Genomic DNA, 20,623 nt, shown 5'->3' on the forward strand with positions numbered 1-20,623 from the left:
GATAAAGAGTAGGCTCGTTCAAGAAATATTTTAAATTCTCTGTGGCGTGAGTTGCCTTGGAGAATCAAATTCTAGCAGTGAAATGCAAATTTCTGCTGTTCAAAAAATACAGTGTTTAATTCAGATTCATAAGCCTATTTTTGGAGGGAAAGGGTTGAAAATGTCCTAGTCGTGACAAGTGGGGGGGTGTGCCACGTGGAAGACGGAGGGGCAGGTGTTTAAAGTTGTGATGGTGTAGGGGTGTTTTGGAGGTTATTATGATAGGCTTGTCTCGTGAAAACGTGAATCAATGGATTCAAGTATAATTTTTAACGTATAATGTCTGAAAATGTCTTAGGAACGATGAATGGGGTGCCACAGAGCAGTAATAGTATTGCATTCTGGCGTGAATTGCTTGGAGTGTTATGTTATTGCAATGAAATGCCGAGTTCCGCTGTTCAAATAAAGAAATTGTTGAATGTAGGTTCACATGCTTATTTTCCGAGTTCAAAGATTGAAAATGTTCTAGGGGGTGATGAGGGGTGTACCACGTGGATGATAGGTTTATAATGCCATGATGGTGGGGGGTGTTTTGAAGGTTATTATGATAGGCTTTGGCTTGCGAAAAGTTGAATCATCGGACTGAAGTATAATTTTTAACATTAAAGGTCTGAAAAAATGTCTCGGAGGTGATGTGACGATGTCAGAGGGTGTCACAAAGCAGTAATTGTGGCGTGAACTGCTTGGAGTGTCGTGTTCTAGCAATTAAATGCCCGGTTCCTGCTGTTCCAATATTAAACAGTGTTAAATTTTGATTCAGAAGCTTATTTTCAGAGTGAAAAGGTTGAAAATGTCCTAGGGGGTGATGAGGAGGTGTGCCACGTGGACGGCAGTGGGGCAGGTGTGTAAAGCTGTGATTGTGTGGGGGTGTTTTGTGGAGTATCATGATACGCTTGGATTGCGAAAACTTGAATTACCGGGTTAAATATGTAATTCTTAACAAGAAATGTCTGAAAAATGTTTCGTAGGTGATAATGTGACGTCAGAGTGTGCCATAGAGCAGTAATAGTGTGGCACTGTAGCGTGTATTGCATGGAGTAACATGTTCTACAGCTTTAAAGTTAAGTTGGAGGTCTTAAAAGAATTTTTCCGTGTTGGGAAGGGGGAGAGTTAAAATCTAACATGCACTCAAAGAAACGCTGTATTTTCGTTAAGGGCTCTCGGAAAAACCTCAATATGGTTTAAATTTATCTCTCATATCACCTGCACTCTGGAAATGACTGCTAGGGGGTGTGGGGCAGTCAAATAATCTACTGTGGCGTGAATTGCATGGAGTAACATGTTCTACAGTTTAAAAGTTAAGGTGGAGGTGTTAAAAAGACTTTTTTCTGTGGATGGGGGGAGTGAAAATCTAACATACACTCAAAGAAATGATGCGTTTTCATTAAAAGCCCTTCAAAAGTACCTCTTAAAATGATTTAAATTTATCTCTAATATCAGAGTGCCCTCTGGAAATGATTTATAGGGGTGGGGGGGGGCAGCCGTATATTGTCAGGATTGGGTGAAATATTCATAGTCTTGGCTCAAAGAAACGAGTCATTTTCATTAAAAGCTCTTGGAAATACCTCAAAATGGTTGAAATTTATCTCTAATATCAATCTTGCCCGTCTGAAATAATTGCTGTATTTTTCTTTACTGCATGTTTTTTTTGTTTTTGTTTTTTTTTGCTTATACTTTATTCTTTATAAGCTTTTTCACGTTTTATTTTTTGTTTGTTGGGTGTTTTATGTGCTTTTTCTGTTTTAATATTGTTGTAAATTTGTTTTATTTAACAGAAATTTTATTTACAAAGTCTGTGTTTTTAAGATTTATTGTTTAGGACGAATCTTAAATACCTAAGCGTTTACACAATTTAAGCATCTCTTCCGTCTTTTATTACTACAAATACATTAAGAACAATCAAAAATAATATATGGCAGCACTCCCTAAAAAGCATAACATAATGAAGAGGTCTAATTTCTGCAAATAGATATCCTCCGTCTCTTTGCCAATTATCGCAGGTGCACGAAACATCTCATTCTAGAAAGTGAAACATGGGAATTTCTCTCACACGCAATAGGTTATTTCTAGGATATATTGAGCAGGGCGAAATACTGGGAATAGCAGTTTAGTCCTTGCGCGTGAGGCACTGTTCAATTGGAAGGAAATTGACCTTTCGAGTCCTAGCGAAGACAAAGGACTAAAGAAAAAAAAGAATAAAAAAAAGAAAAAAAGAAACGCTTTGAATGTTTCGGCTAAAAATAGAATCTCAAAAAATATTATGTGACAGTGATGTGTGCGCTGCCATTAGGCAAGATTTGCACTGCCATTACGTAAGATGTGCGTTGCCATTACACAACATTTGCGCCGTCCTTTCATAAGATATGTGAACCATCATTACCTAACACCCACGTGTGGGTCATGCTCGGTTATAATCGGGGATTGACCATGGGTTCCCGAAGTCTAGCTTGTCACATACGGTGGCGTCATCCATATTACACCTGGTCACGGGAAGCCTAGGTGTCTTCCAGAAAAGAATAGACTCTATAACAAAAATGGCTACAAATCGTAACAAATGGCGTCTGATGTTGGTTGTTAGGGGAAATATTGGAACACCTGGAACCAGGAACCGCAGTGTAAAGGTGCGAGGACTTAGGGGCTAGTAGCTCAGTTTATATCACGTCCCATGTTAACTTTCTATTATTGGTACATTTTAAATATACCGACCACACTTGAGAAGTTAGATTAATCATACGAAAATACTGAAACAAAATTGCGTCATAACACCTGGAAACAGGGACATTTTGCGGGAATCTTGCCAGCTGACCGCTAGAAACAGGGATCGCATTACACAGGTGCGAGGGGCTAGTAGCTCCACTTACCTTACTTCGCATGTTAATTGCCTATCCGTGACTTTAAATGTACTATGGCATCACTACTGATATTAGATAAAATTTTTGCCTTAGTCTTCTCAAGTGTAATACAGCACTTTTTGTCAAACTTTTTTGTCAAGGTGGCAAAACTTGGCTTTTTTTTTGCTTTTACTCTCCCAGCCCGACATAGCTTTTGACCAGAAGGGGGTTAAATCTTTCTTTTTATATCAGAAACTTAGTGGGTTTTTTTTTTACTTTTTGTATTTTTGATTGAATATGCGCCCCAGACCTTTTGATTCTGATTGCCCTGTCGCTTTGTGTTGAAGGATGGTCTTTGAAACTTAGGAGGGGACTTTTTCGATCGTAGAGTCAAACATCTTGTCTTGTATAAGGGATTGAAAGGTATTAAAGAGCGTCCAGCTCGTTTGTGCCCTTTTTACTCCCTGGGGACACCCCACCTCTTATGCTGATGGGTCACAATTTTAATTTAGCCATTACAGTCAAACTGATAGGAAGATCCATAAAATCTGTCCTGAGGGGGTATAACCTATGCAGTCCCATGGGTAAGGGGCCCATGTTAAAGAGTTTATCCATTCTGCACATTTTAGGATAGAATATGGTCATATCATCTGCAAAATTATGCAGATATTTTTGTTCGCCTTCGTTAAGGCAACTTCAAAAAACTTTTTTATATTATAGTCTATATATTTTCTGAGCACTGGAGACAGCTTAGCGTAGGTCTTTGCCGAAAAATTCCGTTTTTCTGTTATTTGCTGGTTGAGAATTATCCTACTTTTGTTTTATCTTTTTGCGTCTTCTTTTTTTTTCGTTCTGTCATTTCTTTTGTAACAAATTCTAGACGGTATTTCTTTTTTTCAGAATGGAGAAGACCTGTCCACGGATCAAAAGACAATAGATCACCAAAGCACATCAGAAGTTGAAGGATGATTTTTCCTTTTTTTTTTTTTTTCTTTTTTTTTTTTATTTATGTTATCGGTAGGCCCAATTGAGTATGTTAGGCAGTATTTGATGCCCCAGTTGTTTGTTTTATCGAACTTAGCACATCTGATCTACTGTTGTTTCTGCGTATTATGTTGTATTCTTTAAGATAAATTGGATGATAATATAGTTTGTATTATGGATGACTTTTTCGTTTTGTTTATTTACGAGCTTTTTTTTAAAGAATGTCTTTGGTAGCTGCCCAAGTTAATAAGACTTGTTTATATATCAAGATTATGTTAAATCGTGTTTGTAAACCTAATCATCTTAAAAATTGTATCGTCACTATAAATTAGGTATTTTCGAAGACCACACTGCCTTTCCATGACGTATAAATAGCAGTTCAGTACTGTGCCAGTGTGTTTGTGACCGAAAAATATCCTGGGATTTTTCTTTTTGTGTTCACTGTCAAATAAAAAAAAATATATTGAACTGTTATTTATACATCAATATAAATTAACTATACAACCACAAGTATCTGTAGGCAGTACTTTCGAGAGGGGATCTCATGAGTCATAAAGGGTGGAGGGGATTTGGCTTCACATATTCAAGATATGCCCCTGATTTGAATTATCTGAAATCGTCTTTGATACCTAAAGATTTGGTATATTGTTTCATGCTCTTCTCACAATTTTCGAGAGCTCGTTGGGATCTGAATTGTCTAACCAAATTTCATTATTTCTTTGTACTTTCTTGTCTGGATGTGTGTCTTGTTTTTTATTTTTCTTTCTTCTTTTAGAAATACATTTTGGTAGTTCTCCACTAAAGATTAATTTGGTAAAGATAAAGATAACGGTTATCGAGAGATTGTAGGGAACTGAATTGTCCTACTACATTTCTTTGCATTCTTTGTTTGTATGCGTGTCTTGTTTGTTTCTTTTTCTTTCTTTTTTTTAGGAATACATTTTGGTAGTTCCCCACTGAAGATTAATTTGGTAAGGATTAAGATTAGTGGCTCTCGAGAGCTCCTTGGGAACCTACTACATTTTTTGGCAGTCTTTGTCTGTATGCGTGTCTTATTTGTTTATGTTTCTTTCTTCTTTTAGGGGCACTTTTTGGTGATTCCTCACTAAATATTAATACTAGCTTCTCTCGAGAGGTCGTTGGGAACTGAACTGTCCTACTACATTTCTTTGCACTCTTTGTCTGTTTGCGTGTCTTGTTTGTTTATTTTTCTTTCTTCTTTTAGGAGTACGTTTTGGTAGTTCCCCACTAAAGATCAATTTGGTAAATATTCTCGAGAGCTCGTTGGGAACTAAATTGTCCTAGTCCTACTACATTTTTTGGCAGTGTATGCGTGTCTTATTTGTTTATTTTTCTTTCTCCTTTTAGGGGGTACTTTTTGGTGATTCCTCACAAAATATTAATACTAGCTTCTCTCGAGAGGTCGTTGGGAACTGAACTGTCCTGCTACATTTCTTTGCATTCTTTTTCTTTTTGCGCGTCTTGTTTGTTTCTTTTTCTTTTTTTTTTTTAGGAATACATTTTGGTAGTTCCCCACTAAAGATTAATTTGGTAAGGATTAAGAGTAGTGGTTCTTGAGAGCTCGTTGGGAACTAAATTGTCCTAGTCCTACTACATTTTTTGGCAGTGTATGCGTGTCTTATTTGTTTACGTTTCTTTCTTCTTTTAGGGGGTACTTTTTGGTGATTCCTCACACAATATTAATACTAGATTCTCTCGAGAGGTCGTTGGGTACTGAACTGTCCTACTACATTTCTTTGTACTCTGTGTCTGTTTTCGTGTCTTGTTTGTTTATTTTTCTTTCTTCTTTTAGGAGTAGGCTACGTTTTGGTTGTTCCCCACTAAAGATCAATTTGGTAAATAGTAAGAGTAGTGGTTCTCGAGAGCTCGTTGGGAACTAAATTGTCCTAGTCCTACTACATTTTTTGGCAGTGTATGCGTGTCTTATTTGTTTACGTTTCTCTCTTCTTTTAGGGGGTACTTTTTGGTGAGTCCTCACACAATATTAATACTAGCTTCTCTCGAGAGGTCGTTGGGAACTGAACTGTCCTACTACATTTCTTTGCACTCTTTGTCTGTTTTCGTGTATTGTTTGTTTATTTTTCTTTCTTCTTTTAGGAGTAGGCTACGTTTTGGTTGTTCAACAATATATATCAATTTTGTAAATATTAAGAATAGTGGTTCTTGAGAGCTCGTTGGGAACTAAATTTTCCTAGTCCTACTACATTTTTTGGCAGTGTTTGCGTGTCTTATTTGTTTACGTTTCTTTCTTCTTTTAGGGGGTACTTTTTGGTGATTCCTCACACAATATTAATACTAGCTTCTCTCGAGAGGTCGTTGGGAACTGAACTGTCCTACTACATTTCTTTGCACTCTTTGTCTGTTTTCGTGTCTTGTTTGTTTATTTTTCTTTCTTCTTTTAGGAGTAGGCTACGTTTTGGTTGTTCCCCACTAAAGATCAATTTGGTAAATATTAAGAGTAGTGGTTCTCGAGAGCTCGTTGGGAACTAAATTGTCCTAGTCCTACTACATTTTTTGGCAGTGTGTTTGTTTATTTTTCTTTCTTCTTTTAGGAGTAGGCTACGTTTTGGTTGTTCCCCACTAAAGATCAATTTGGTAAATATTAAGAGTAGTGGTTCTCGAGAGCTCGTTGGGAACTAAATTGTCCTAGTACTACTACATTTTTTGGCAGTGTATGTGTGTCTGATTTGTTTAGGTTTCTTTCTTCTTTTAGGGGGTACTTTTTGGTGATTCCTCAGAAAATATTAATACTAGCTTCTCTCGAGAGGTCGTTGGGAACTGAACTGTCCTACTACATTTCTTTGCATTCTTTGTTTGTATGCGTGTCTTGTTTGTTTCTTTTTCTTTTTTTTTTTTAGGAATACATTTTGGTAGTTCCCCACTAAAGATTAATTTGGTAAGGATTAAGAGTAGTGGTTCTTGAGAGCTCGTTGGGAACTAAATTGTCCTAGTCCTACTACATTTTTTGGCAGTGTATGCGTGTCTTATTTGTTTACGTTTCTTTCTTCTTTTAGGGGGTACTTTTTGGTGATTCCTCACACAATATTAATACTAGCTTCTCTCGAGAGGTCGTTGGGAACTGAACTGTCCTACTACATTTCTTTGCACTCTTTGTCTGTTTTCGTGTCTTGTTTGTTTATTTTTCTTTCTTCTTTTAGGAGTAGGCTACGTTTTGGTTGTTCCCCACTAAAGATCAATTTGGTAAATATTAAGAGTAGTGGTTCTCGAGAGCTCGTTGGGAACTAAATTGTCCTAGTCCTACTACATTTTTTGGCAGTGTATGCGTGTCTTATTTGTTTACGTTTCTATCTTCTTTTAGGGGGTACTTTTTGGTGATTCCTCACACAATATTAATACTAGCTTCTCTCGAGAGGTCGTTGGGAACTGAACTGTCCTACTACATTTCTATGCACTCTTTGTCTGTTTTCGTGTCTTGTTTGTTTATTTTTCTTTCTTCTTTTAGGAGTAGGCTACGTTTTGGTTGTTCCCCACTAAAGATCAATTTGGTAAATATTAAGAGTAGTGGTTCTCGAGAGCTCGTTGGGAACTAAATTGTCCTAGTCCTACTACATTTTTTGGCAGTGTATGCGTGTCTTGTTTGTTTACGTTTCTTTATTCTTTTAGGGGGTACTTTTTGGTGATTCCTCACACAATATTAATACTAGTTTCTCTCGAGAGGTCGTTGGGAACTGAACTGTCCTACTACATTTCTTTGCACTCTTTGTCTGTTTTCGTGTCTTGTTTGTTTATTTTTCTTTCTTCTTTTAGGAGTAGGCTACGTTTTGGTTGTTCCCCACTAAAGATCAATTTGGTAAATATTAAGAATAGTGGTTCTCGAGAGCTCGTTGGGAACTAAATTGTCCTAGTCCTACTACATTTTTTGGCAGTGTATGCGTGTCTTATTTGTTTACGTTTCTTTCTTCTTTTAGGGGGTACTTTTTGGTGATTCCTCACACAATATTAATACTAGCTTCTCTCGAGAGGTCGTTGGGAACTGAACTGTCCTACTACATTTCTTTGCATTCTTTGTTTGTATGCGTGTCTTGTTTGTTTCTTTTTCTTTCTTTTTTTTAGGAATACATTTTGGTAGTTCCCCACTAAAGATTAATTTGGTAAGGATTAAGAGTAGTGGTTCTTGAGAGCTCGGTGGGAACTAAATTGTCCTAGTCCTACTACATTTTTTGGCAGTGTATGCGTGTCTTATTTGTTTACGTTTCTTTCTTCTTTTAGGGGGTACTTTTTGGTGATTCATCACACAATATTAATACTAGCTTCTCTCGAGAGGTCGTTGGGAACTGAACTGTCCTACTACATTTCTTTGTACTCTTTGTCTGTTTTCGTGTCTTGTTTGTTTATTTTTCTTTCTTCTTTTAGGAGTAGGCTACGTTTTGGTTGTTCCCCACTAAAGATCAATTTGGTAAATATTAAGAGTAGTGGTTCTCGAGAGCTCGTTGGGAACTAAATTGTCCTAGTCCTACTACATTTTTTGGCAGTGTATGCGTGTCTTATTTGTTTACGTTTCTCTCTTCTTTTAGGGGGTACTTTTTGGTGATTCCTCACACAATATTAATACTAGCTTCTCTCGAGAGGTCGTTGGGAACTGAACTGTCCTACTACATTTCTTTGCACTCTTTGTCTGTTTTCGTGTCTTGTTTGTTTATTTTTTCTTTTCTTCTTTTTAGGAGTAGGCTACGTTTTGGTTGTTCCCCACTAAAGATCAATTTGGTAAATATTAAGAGTAGTGGTTCTTGAGAGCTCGTTGGGAACTAAATTTTCCTAGTCCTACTATATTTTTTGGCAGTGTATGCGTGTCTTATTTGTTTACGTTTCTTTCTTCTTTTAGGGGGTACTTTTTGGTGATTCCTCACACAATATTAATACTAGATTCTCTCGAGAGGTCGTTGGGAACTGAACTGTCCTAATACATTTCTTTGCACTCTTTGTCTGTTTTCGTGTGTTGTTTGTTTATTTTTCTTTCTTCTTTTAGGAGTAGGCTACGTTTTGGTTGTTCCCCACTAAAGATCAATTTGGTAAATATTGAGAGTAGAGGTTCTCGAGAGCTCGTTGGGAACTAAATTGTCCTAGTCCTATTACATTTTTTGGCAGTGTATGCGTGTCTTATTTGTTTACGTTTCTTTCTTCTTTTAGGGGGTACTTTTTGGTGATTCCTCACACAATATTAATACTAGCTTCTCTCGAGAGGTCGTTGGGTACTGAACTGTCCTACTACATTTCTTTGTACTCTTTGTCTGTTTTCGTGTCTTGTTTGTTTATTTTTCTTTCTTCTTTTAGGAGTAGGCTACGTTTTGGTTGGTCCCCACTAAAGATCAATTTGGTAAATATTAAGAGTAGTGGTTCTCGAGAGCTCGTTGGGAACTAAATTGTCCTAGTCCTACTACATTTTTTGGCAGTGTATGCGTGTCTTATTTGTTTACGTTTCTTTCTTCTTTTAGGGGGTACTTTTTGGTGATTCCTCACACAATATTAATACTAGCTTCTCTCGAGAGGTCGTTGGGAACTGAACTGTCCTACTACATTTCTTTGCACTCTTTGTCTGTTTTCGTGTCTTGGTTGTTTATTTTTCTTTATTCTTTTAGGAGTGGGCTACGTTTTGGTTGTTCCCCACTAAAGATCAATTTGGTAAATATTAAGAGTAGTGGTTCTCGAGAGCTCGTTGGGAACTAAATTGTCCTAGTCCTACTACATTTTTTGGCAGTGTATGCGTGTCTTATTTGTTTACGTTTCTCTCTTCTTTTAGGGGGTACTTTTTGGTGATTCATCACAAAGTATTAATACTAGCTTCTCTCGAGAGGTCGTTGGGAACTGAACTGTCCTACTACATTTATTTGCACTCCTTGTATGTATTCGTGTCTTGTTTGTTTATTTTTCTTTCTTCTTTTAGGAGTAGGCTATGTTTTGGTTGTTCCCCACTAAAGATCAATTTGGTAAATATTAAGAGTAGTGGTTCTCGAGAGCTCGTTGGGAACTAAATTGTCCTAGTCCTACTATATTTTTTGGCAGTGTATGCGTGTCTTATTTGTTTACGTTTCTTTCTTCTTTTAGGGGGTACTTTTTGGTGATTCCTCACACTATATTAATACTAGCTTCTCTCGAGAGGTCGTTGGGAACTGAACTGTCCTACTACATTTCTTTGCACTCTTTGTCTGTTTTCGTGTCTTGTTTGTTTATTTTTCTTTCTTCTTTTAGGAGTAGGCTACGTTTTGGTTGTTCCCAACTAAAGATCAATTTGGTAAATATTAAGAGTAGTGGTTCTCGAGAGCTCGTTGGGAACTAAATTGTCCTAGTCCTACTACATTTTTTGGCAGTGTATGCGTGTCTTATTTGTTTACGTTTCTTTCTTCTTTTAGGGGGTACTTTTTGGTGATTCCTCACACAATATTAATACTAGCTTCTCTCGAGAGGTCGTTGGGAACTGAACTGTCCTACTACATTTCTTTGCACTCTTTGTCTGTTTTCGTGTCTTGTTTGTTTATTTTTCTTTCTTCTTTTAGGAGTAGGCTACGTTTTGGTTGTTCCCCACTAAAGATCAATTTGGTAAATATTAAGAGTAGTGGTTCTCGAGAGCTCGTTGGGAACTAAATTGTCCTAGTCCTACTACATTTTTTGGCAGTGTGTTTGTTTATTTTTCTTTCTTCTTTTAGGAGTAGGCTACGTTTTGGTTGTTCCCCACTAAAGATCAATTTGGTAAATATTAAGAGTAGTGGTTCTCGAGAGCTCGTTGGGAACTAAATTGTCCTAGTCCTACTACATTTTTTGGCAGTGTATGTGTGTCTTATTTGTTTACGTTTCTTTCTTCTTTTAGGGGGTACTTTTTGGTGATTCCTCACACAATATTAATACTAGCTTCTCTCGAGAGGTCGTTGGGAACTGAACTGTCCTACTACATTTCTTTGCACTCTTTGTCTGTTTTCGTGTCTTGTTTGTTTATTTTTCTTTCTTCTTTTAGGAGTGGGCTACGTTTTGGTTGTTCCCCACTAAAGATCGATTTAATATTAAGAATAGTGGTTCTCGAGAGCTCGTTGGGAACTAAATTGTCCTAGTCCTACTACATTTTTTGGCAGTGTATGCGTGTCTTATTTGTTTATGTTTCTTTCTTCTTTTAGGGGGTACTTTTTGGTGATTCCTCAGAAAATATTAATACTAGCTTCTCTCGAGAGGTCGTTGGGAACTGAATTGTCCTACTACATTTCTTTGCACTCTTTTTCTGTATGCGTGTCTTGTTTATTTTCTTTCTTCTTTTAGGAGTACGTTTTGGTAGTTCCCTCTTTAAAATTAATTAGGTAAAGGTTAAGAATAGTGGTTCTCCAGAAGGAGACATGCTAGAGGAAAAAGAGAGACATTTTTAAATTGTTAATTTTATCGTTTTGTTTGTGTTTTCGGCAATTCATCCCCAGCTCCCCCCCCCCCCCTATATAGCTCTAGACTATATAGAACCTTAAATGAAAATTTTACCGCCCTATTTTCTGCTCTTTTTCAACATAATGGTCGTTACTCAGACAATGCCCCCCCCCCCCCAATGGACACATATATAGCTCTAATAATATATTTGCTGGTTCTTCCCATTGATTGATCTGTTGTAAAACCGATTACTCTGTGTGTACTCGGGAATATTTTGTTTAACCTGAGTGAGATAGATGAAAATTGGATGAAAAAAAAATACTACGCTAAATAGTTTGAAAATGTGAATAATAATAGAAGGGAACATGATAATGTTATTAATGTAAATATGCTTCACATTATAAATTATGAATTTAATTGTTTTTTTTTACTTTATTTTTTATACACCCTACGACTATATGAAACCATCAGGGGGTTGAATTGTCGAAAACGTGAACAAAATCATAAAATTAGCAGTCCAAAATTTTTTTTTTGTCTAGCATTTCTTTGTCTGAAGAGCCACTGATCTTAACCTGTACCGATTAATTTTGAAAATGATTGACTCCTAATTTAAGCCTTGAGGGTGACAACTTGGCTACTTCATTCTTGCAACTAATTCATAACAAAGTGGAGCCTTGATAACTCGTATCAAATATGTATCTTGGGGAGTTTGTAAACCCCCCCCCCCTCTTGCTTCATTTCTAATTCATTTCTTCCTAATTTTCTTTGTCCTGTTTAATACGCCGTACATTTGCTATTCTGAAGAATATTCCCCCTTCTGTCCCCTCCCTTTGCGGTTTTTTACTCGGTGAGGCTTTCTCTTAGGAGTTTAACAACCAATGAACTGGCCTTCTTTTAATCAGTAGATACTGAAATAACTGAATGGATCACATGGATGCTATAGGCGAACTGTGAATAGTTTCTAGAATAAGTTTTGAGTAGATGGCTGTGTCATTTTCAATATTCAAGGGTATTTATTCTAAATGCCATCTATGCCTATTATGCGCTCATTGTTGAGCTAGAAAAAAGTAGATGTCTCTCATGTTGACGCCATGCATTCAAAAATGTCACTTAAAATCTTGTCTGCCTTAGTAACATTCTTCGGCACGTGTCTGTTTATATTTCTTTGAAGTTTTTCAGGGGTACTATAACCGCCTGTAAAATTTGAAATTGTTGTATGTTTTTTCCTCGTGACGTTTGTGCCTTTTGATCGGTCTTTACCCTCTTTTTTAACCTTGTGACCTTTAACGAATTTGCTGTCTATGTGCCTATCACTAATCTTTTTCTTACAAGCAAGCAAAGGACGTATTAATCTCTGAAAAACTGTAAAACATTGAGTTGGTTGTATTGTGCAATTGTATCGTGCGCCCTTTTATGAAATATAACCATTTCTGACCTGTTGACTGTTGATCAAGAGAAAGACTAACTAAATCTCTTAACAGTTAGAAGTACTAACAGTTCAATCTCACAGTTCTGCCACGTCACTATGTGTCTTTACTATTCCAGAGCTAATAGCTAATCTTTTTCTTTCAAGCAACCAAAAGGACGTTTTAAATATTAAAAAAAATTAAAAAAAAAAAAAACACGGTGTCATAATATTCCCCGGGGTGCTACCAGACTTTTTTTTTTTTTTTTTTTTTTTTTGTGATTTGAATTGGAGTAGTTTCCATTTTAATTCTTTAATATGTTTCTCAATGCTTCTTTTTCTGAACAGCAATGGTGTATAAAAATAAATTAAAAATAACCCCATGACTTTATTATTGTAACTAAATATAGATTTAAAATATTTTGATGAGTCATATTTATTTTGTCATCTATTTTGTTGCTTTAATCTTACATATTAATTATATATATTTAATCCGTTCATGTATGTAGATAACTATCAGTGTATAGCTGTCCTTTGAGAGATTTTAATGATTTTGGGAACAAAAAGAAGAGGCTGGGGACAAATTAGAACTGTTTTATGCCTGAGGGAGTGTTGAGATGCAGACCTTGGTCAGGTAGTTAAAGGCTATGTGGCTAGGAACATTGTTATGGTGCAGCTTATAGGTATCCTTCATATTGTGCCTGAATTGGTTGGCCTGTTGGTTTAGCAGGGGCGTCAATTCAAGAAAATGGGAAGGGGGCAAAATCCTTTTTTCAAAATCTTGGGGGACACTTTTTTTAATGAAAATACTAAAACAAAGGTTGTTTTATGAGTTCATCTCATAAGAAAAACATATGTTTGAGCATTATAAAAATTGTACTTGAGCAGTCTTTCTTAAGGAATTGTGAGAAAAAGTCAAACTTTAGCGTAAAGAGCAAGGGTTGAGGAATATTTTTTTTTTTCTATTTTTATAGATTTATCATATTCAAGTCAACTAGTAGAAGGTTTGTTAGAATATTTTAGATTAGACAGAAGCTTTTTGCAGGAAAATTTCACAAGTTTTTATCTCATACGAAAAAAAAATATATTTGAATAGTATAAAAATTATGTTTGTGCAGTCTTTCTTAAGGAATTGTGAGAAAAAGTCAAACTTTAGCGTAAAGAGCAAGGGTTGAGGAATGTTTTTTCTATTCTTAGAGATTTATCATATTCAAATCAACTAATTTATAGTCTGTTAGAATATATAGACAGAAGCTTTTTACATAAATCTCATATAACTCGCAGGTTTTTCTTCAAAAACTCACACTGGAGTAAGCTGAAATAAAAAAGTATATTGACTGTGAGGAAAGACATCGCCCAGCCTTCAAATGTCAATTATTTTATCCGTACAAAGAATTTTTTTAGCCAGCACTGCTAAGGGCTAAGGTTAGATCATTACGAACAACAAAAGCACGAAGAACAATAGGGAAATCTTTTTGCAAGACAGTGAAGATAATTTGAATGAATATTTCGGCCCTATATCAAAAGGGCCGTCCTCAGCAAGACAAAAATACACTACGTAAATGCTCTAAACACAAATTTAATTAAAAATGATCTTACAAAATATTTTAAAAAACCAATAGACATTAACACAGAACCAGTCACAAAAAGACCCTTCAAGTTAGCTACCAAAAAGGTTGGATTAGCAATAAGAACGTGTTTTTAAACTGTTTTCTTTCATCTCATTGAATCGCCTTGTTTTACCTCACTTTTTATCAGTCCTGGTTGAACTTCGCTGAAGTAAGGATACTGGGACTGCTTTGAAAAAAATTTAATTTTTGGTTTTATTGGTCGCATGCTGTTGTGAGTCTTTTTTCTTTTATATATTTTTTTTTTCTTTATGTATTTTTGTCTTGCTGAGGACCTCCCTTGGGCATAGGGCCGGGATATTCATTCAAATTATCTTCACTATCTTGCAAAAAGATTTACCTATTGTTTTTCGTGCTTTTGGTGTTCGTTATGGAAAGGCAGTGTGGTCTTCGTCGCTATTTTCGTCTCGCTTAGATCATTAGCAACATCGTTAATTTGGTAAACGAAATATGTGAATTCTTTCAACGAAAAATGTGCATTCTATTCAAACATTTAGGGATCGTCTAGTAGCGACTCTATTTGTTGTGAGTTTGATTTTGTGTTGTAGTGAGTGTGATATGTGTTGTGTTTTTGATTGATGTGGGATCGTCTAGTAGCGACTCTATTTGATGTGAGCGTGATATATTTGTTGCGATTAATTTGCTGTGAGGCATTTAAAAACTGCAATTTTTGAAGATTTGTTTTGTCAGTAGTCAAACTGTGTTATTGCAACTGCCAAGTTTTCCCCAATATTCAGGACGTGTTTTTGTTGCACGAGAGCCTGTCTACGATGATGGGGGTCAGATCCCTAGCTCCCTCTCTGGGTGATCCTTGGCTTATGTATAATAGTCCAATCTTAAATGTCAATTCGGACCATGATGTAGCGTATAATCAAGGTTGATCAGGTATTGTCAAGTCTTGGACCATCATAATCTTGGACCATCAGGGCACAATTTTGCACAATTTATATTGCTTTGAATTGACGGTTATCTTTAGAAAGAAGAAGATTACTTTTAGAACAAGGAATGCTCATTCAGAATTTTGAAAATATGCATGTTTGAAATTTAATGGGAAAGACAGTTCATACGCAACAGAATTAGTCAGTTCGTGGTAGCCAACTGTAAGTAAGGAGTGACGCGGCTCAATAGTAACTAAAACTCGGAAAACTGAATTTTGATACCAACACATATATCAAAGGAATTATATTATTATGTTAATTCCAACTTTTGCGTTACCCATCAAATGCTACGAGTCTGAGAAAATTTGCCTGATTTTCATTTTCTGCCTGAAAATTTGCTTGGAAACTCAAGAATCTTAATCAAACTATCAGATTCAGCGTATCAGAGGACCCTACAGTAGAGATTTTAAGCTCCTATCTGCAAAAATGTGTTTTTTTTTGTTTTGTTTTTTGCCAGAAGAAAAATCACGGATGCATGTTTATTTGTTGTTTTTTTTTTCCAGGGGGTGATCATATCGAACCAGTGGTCCTAGAATATTGCGAGAAGGCTCATTCGAACGATAATCAAAAAGTTCTAGTGCCCTTTTAAGTGACCAAAAAGATTTGAGGGCAACTAGGCCTCCTCTCACGTCCTTTTTTCTCCCAAAATCGTCTTATAAAATTTCTGAGATAGCTATTTTTTTAGCATAGTCTATAGGCCTAAAAACTATGTATTTGGACATAACATGACTCACTACAGTCCCTGGGGAAAGGTCTTTAAGTTATAAAATTCGTCCATTGTTTACTTATATTATTTGTTATTGGAAGGTATGCATACATTTTTCGGGTGTAGTGAGGGGGTTTAAATGCCTCTTTTTTGCTACATTCAAAAAAACAAATACGTTATTCCCCCCCCCCCCCCGCCAACCTACATTTTGCACCTCCCCATATTTTTGTGAATTGGCAACACTTAAAAAAGTTCCCCTGTTTGTTTGTTTTGTTTTTGTTTTTCTTACCTGCCTTTGTTGTCAAAACATCTCAAACATTTTCCCTTAATTTCAGTTGTTGCAACCATTTTACAGACAAATGGATTCTCAATGTGTCACTCATGTAACAGAGGATTTCACTCCGATGAAGAATTGATGAAACATAAAACGGAGTGCGAGTTAGAAAAACGATTTCCTTGCCCGAATTGTACTCGTCGCTATAAGAGAAAGCCTGCTTTAATGTTTCATTTGAAGTTCGAGTGTGGTGGAATTAAATTATTTCATTGCCCACACTGTCCGTATCAAGCTTCACGACGAACTACACTCAGAAGACATATTAGTACACGACATAATATAAACCTAGACATTTTTGGAAATGAAATCAAGGAAGAAAAAGTGGTGATTGATGAATGAAACGTTTGTTTCATTCGATATGAACTTATCTAGTCTTAACTCATAACAGTCATTTTTTTTTAGATATATAAAATTTGTTGGTATGAACCAGGGATCTCCAAGCTACAGAATTTGGGCCAGATCCGGCCTTTGCAAACATTGAAAAGATTTAGCTTTATTAACATGTTCAATAATATTAGCAACCCTTATATTTCTTCTTATATAGTTATATATTTTACGACCCGTCCTAGCCGAGTGGTTGACGCGCTAGACTTAAAATCCTTTGTCCGTTAGAACAGGGGTTCGAGTCCTGATCTCGCGGGTTATTTGGTTTGGAACATAGTCAGCGGTTTGACTCTGCAAGCTCAGCCAGCGTCGAAAATGAGCTGGAGGAAAGCTCAAAATGAGCTGGAGAACGCTTTGGGAAAATATGGGAAGCGTCAGATAGTTTGCCCCCAACCGCGCATTGCACTCCCGGCCAAAGGCAGAGAATCAGGAGACCGGGACCTGCACTACTCATATTCTTGGTCAACATGCAAAAAAGTTAAAAATAAAAATATTATAAATTTATGAATAATAATAGCCTACGTCTCTCATCTGTCAAAACCTAGTAGGTTTACCTACGCAAAAAATTGAGTTTGCGTTAAGGAGGAACCTTGCCTAATTTTGACACCGCGATTCCTTTTTCTTCTGCTTCTTCTTTGATCACTTAGAGGCACTAAAGCGTAATATTCATGATAATCCAGGCCCTGCGGGAGACGAGACCGAACTCTGAGTCCCTTGTTACCAATCAAAGACCAATGTCATTGCGCCACCCCAGGGTAACAACGCGAGTTCAGTGTTGAAGTCAGAATCTTTCTATCTGCTATATTTTCTGTGATACGACCAGACCCGTATCCAGGATTTTTATTCGGTTGGGGAGAGTTACAAAAAACTTTTAAAAACGCATTAAAAATGTGTTTTTAATGACATACTTTTTACGAGTCAGTCAAAAATTTTGGGAGGGGGTGCGAACCCCCTAACCACCTGAATACGGCCTTGGATACGAGCCCCTATTTTTCGAAGCCAAAACAGAAATGGCAAAGCTTTTTATTTGTTTCCTGTTGAAAATTGATTATAGAGAGGCAAAGAAAAAGATCATTGAAATAATTATTTATGAAGTTTTGTTGCTTCACTTAACCAGAATAATTTAGCTTCGCTTTTTTCAAAAAAAAAAAAATTAGTATTTCTGTTGTTGTTTTTTCGAAAATATGGAAAATGCAGATGCTACGTTTTTTTTTCAGATGACAAACGAAAACCCAAATTAACTAAGAATACTTTCAATTATGTTTTCTTTTCAAAATGCAACACCTGATTTCGAAGACAGGCCGTTTTATAAATCTCTTGAACCGTAATGTGTAAATAAGTTGTCAAATTAAATATTTTAAATCTGAATAACGCCCTATTAGGTCTTTGCCTTAGTATAATACAAGAATTATTTTAGACTTTTGTTCCGTTCACAATCTATATCTCGTGGAGACCTCCTTGGTTCAATTGTATATTCACGCCTGATAACAATTTCTGCTGCTATGCTAACCTCTTCGTAGTGTTATATTGTCATTGGTAAACTGTGATGTGATTGTAAGATAGTTTAGATAGTTAAAGAAGACGTGTTTTTTCAGTTGTGACTATGATCTCAAGTTGTAAAAGTCCTGTCCACAGATTATATGTAATACGGTGCAAAAGTGCTTATGCCTATGTTGAAAAATAAATATTAGTTTTCTATAGAAATATTAGTGATCACAGATATTAATGATCTTTAGTTTCCTTGTCTATATTTTAGTCCAATGTTTCCTCATGGGATGTTTTGGGGCCGCTCCTTTCAAAATTTCACGGACTAGTGTTCAACATTGAACACTGAACACCTTGACAATCGAACATAAATTTGAAGCTCTGTTGGTGTATTTCTGGACCGAACGTGGATAACACCCTGTCCCTGAAATTTAAAACTGAATTTTGATATAAAAATATAGTAGAAAAATTATGCTCAATTTAGAAACGGAAATTTTATCTAGAGATTGATGTTTCATCTCAGAATGAATCTCAGTTTTTGATGAAGACTTTCAGTTACATTATATGCTCGTTTCGATGTTTTGTTAATACAGTCATTAGGAAAACTTCATGGGCTCTTTGAAACCTGGATAAACTAGGCTAAACTGTGACTATGCTCAAGGACTGGGCTAGACCTTATACTCCGTATACCCCGAAGTGTATTTACCTTCAGGTCCCTGTAAGTTCTTGACAGTATCGGTTTTAGGCCTCACAATCTGGGGAGGGGGGGGGGGGCAAGGTACCTTAAGAGAAGTAAACAAATATAAAACGAAAGGAATTTAATGTCGTAAAAGGGGGGGGGGCAGCTGGCCCCCTGTCGACCTTCTACTGGTTCTTGACCAGTGTCAAAATTCTAGTAGCCTACTGTATTACTTTCTACATTTTCATATGATTTTGTATAATTCATCCGTTATATGTTTACAGATGGACAGTTGTGTGTCATGGATGGTTTAGTAAGATATTTTTCAAGATACATTTGTCTCTTGAGATTATAATCTCAGCTGTATTAGTCTGTAATTTCCTTGTTTCATGAGTATTCAGTCTTTGCAACTTTTTTGGTTTTTCGTTCTTTTCTGGAAAACTCTTTATCTTTATACGTCGTTATTTTCAATTAATTTCTCTGATTTAATTTAAGTTGTTTTTTAGGGGAGGAGGATTCACATTGATGGATTAGGTTTAGGTCAAGGATTTGAAATCTAAAAGTTTTTAATCAGAGGGCTTCCAACCAGGATTCATGTCCCCCTAGAGGGAGACCTATCACAGTTATTGACAATACGTATGTTAGGGACGAATTGATGAGTCTTATTATATGGTACAAATGCCATACTTGGGCATATGAACTGGATTGAAGGGGGAGGGGGAGTTGTCAAAATTGTAAGGGAAAGGCAAGTTGGTTGAAATTTCAGCGGGAAACCTAGAAAAACCTTTAAAAATTATTGGGGTTTCGTAAGGAATGTAGGCCTAAGAAATCTGTATTGGGTTGCTAGTACAAAAGTAGGCTATGCAAAATATTTCCGAATTATTTTTAGTCAATTTTTCAAGTCAGCCTATATTAAATACGTAACCTAACCTAGGTACCCTTTTCCCCCCTAAACACCCCAAAACAATAGTTTAAATATTGTCCATTTCTCTATTTCAAATACCCGTTTGACTGGTTTCCTTTAGTATTTTCCTATACAGTATATAGCGTCGTGTACCAGACAATGCATAAGTACCGAAAAGACTCTAACTTGCAATAAAGCCAGCTGTAAGGTTAAGTTTGGAGCATTAAAAATCTGTCAAGATGACTATAAGAGGAGATGTGAATTATAATATCATAACATATAATCACTACGTAAACCCTATTTGCCTAATAATAATAAAATTGAAAATATCAAGGTGTCTATATTAAAGTGAACTAAATAAACAAATAAAAAAAAACAGAAATGCGACGTCAAAATTTCATTACCTGAAGTTAGTCTTTAGCTTTGAAGAATTTTTGGATAACTGCCAGAGTTATAGGCTTAATTCAGGTCATATATTGACTGGTTTTTATGATGATTGAATTTGTTATGGGTCGCTATAATCTTCGTGAGAAAAATTAGACCTGGTTTCCTTTAATTCTGGACTTAGCTACTTAGGTTGCGACCATCCTCGTCGGACGTTTTGGGACCACTCCTCCTGCTAGCTCATGCAAAAGTTCTCGGTACATTATTCTATCAGGTGCGGTACGTGATTACTGGGCTAACTTGACGTTGTCGAAACGGAAGTTTTCTATCCATCGCTTTCATGGTCTGACTCGTCGACTAAGGCCATGCAAAGATCCTTCAAGTGTGTTATTGGGAGCAGGATCCACCAATAAAATTTAACTTTTGGTTTTGTCTTTTCTTTAATTATTATTATTTTATTATTAATATATTTCTCACCATTATAGTGCTAGATTCAGAATTTGAGAAGTATGATTTTGATTATATTTTGATTATTTTTGTTA

At 36.1% G+C, this 20,623-nt stretch overlaps 1 protein-coding gene across 3 annotated transcripts in view; it reads left to right on the forward strand.

The window, feature by feature from the left end:
• The window catches only part of LOC148953780 (uncharacterized), an 89,510-nt gene extending 70,626 nt beyond the window's left edge, over nt 1-18,884 (forward strand). The window contains exon 5 of one of the 3 annotated variants that reach the window (XM_089108487.1): nt 16,247-18,884. In XM_089108487.1, coding sequence (XP_088964613.1) covers nt 16,247-16,584 — 338 coding nt within the window. In that variant the 3' untranslated portion in view covers nt 16,585-18,884. Of the gene's footprint in view, nt 1-3,770; nt 4,041-16,246 lie in introns of those variants that run through there. The other 2 variants (XM_089108490.1, XM_089108488.1) reach the window with 2 other exon arrangements.
• Nucleotides 18,885-20,623: the final 1,739 nt, after the last annotated feature.

The sequence above is a fragment of the Artemia sp. Qi Xiang Cuo genome, chromosome 3 (genome assembly GCF_049724085.1).
Source record: "Artemia sp. Qi Xiang Cuo chromosome 3, ASM4972408v1, whole genome shotgun sequence".
Lineage (NCBI taxonomy): Eukaryota > Metazoa > Arthropoda > Branchiopoda > Anostraca > Artemiidae > Artemia > Artemia sp. Qi Xiang Cuo.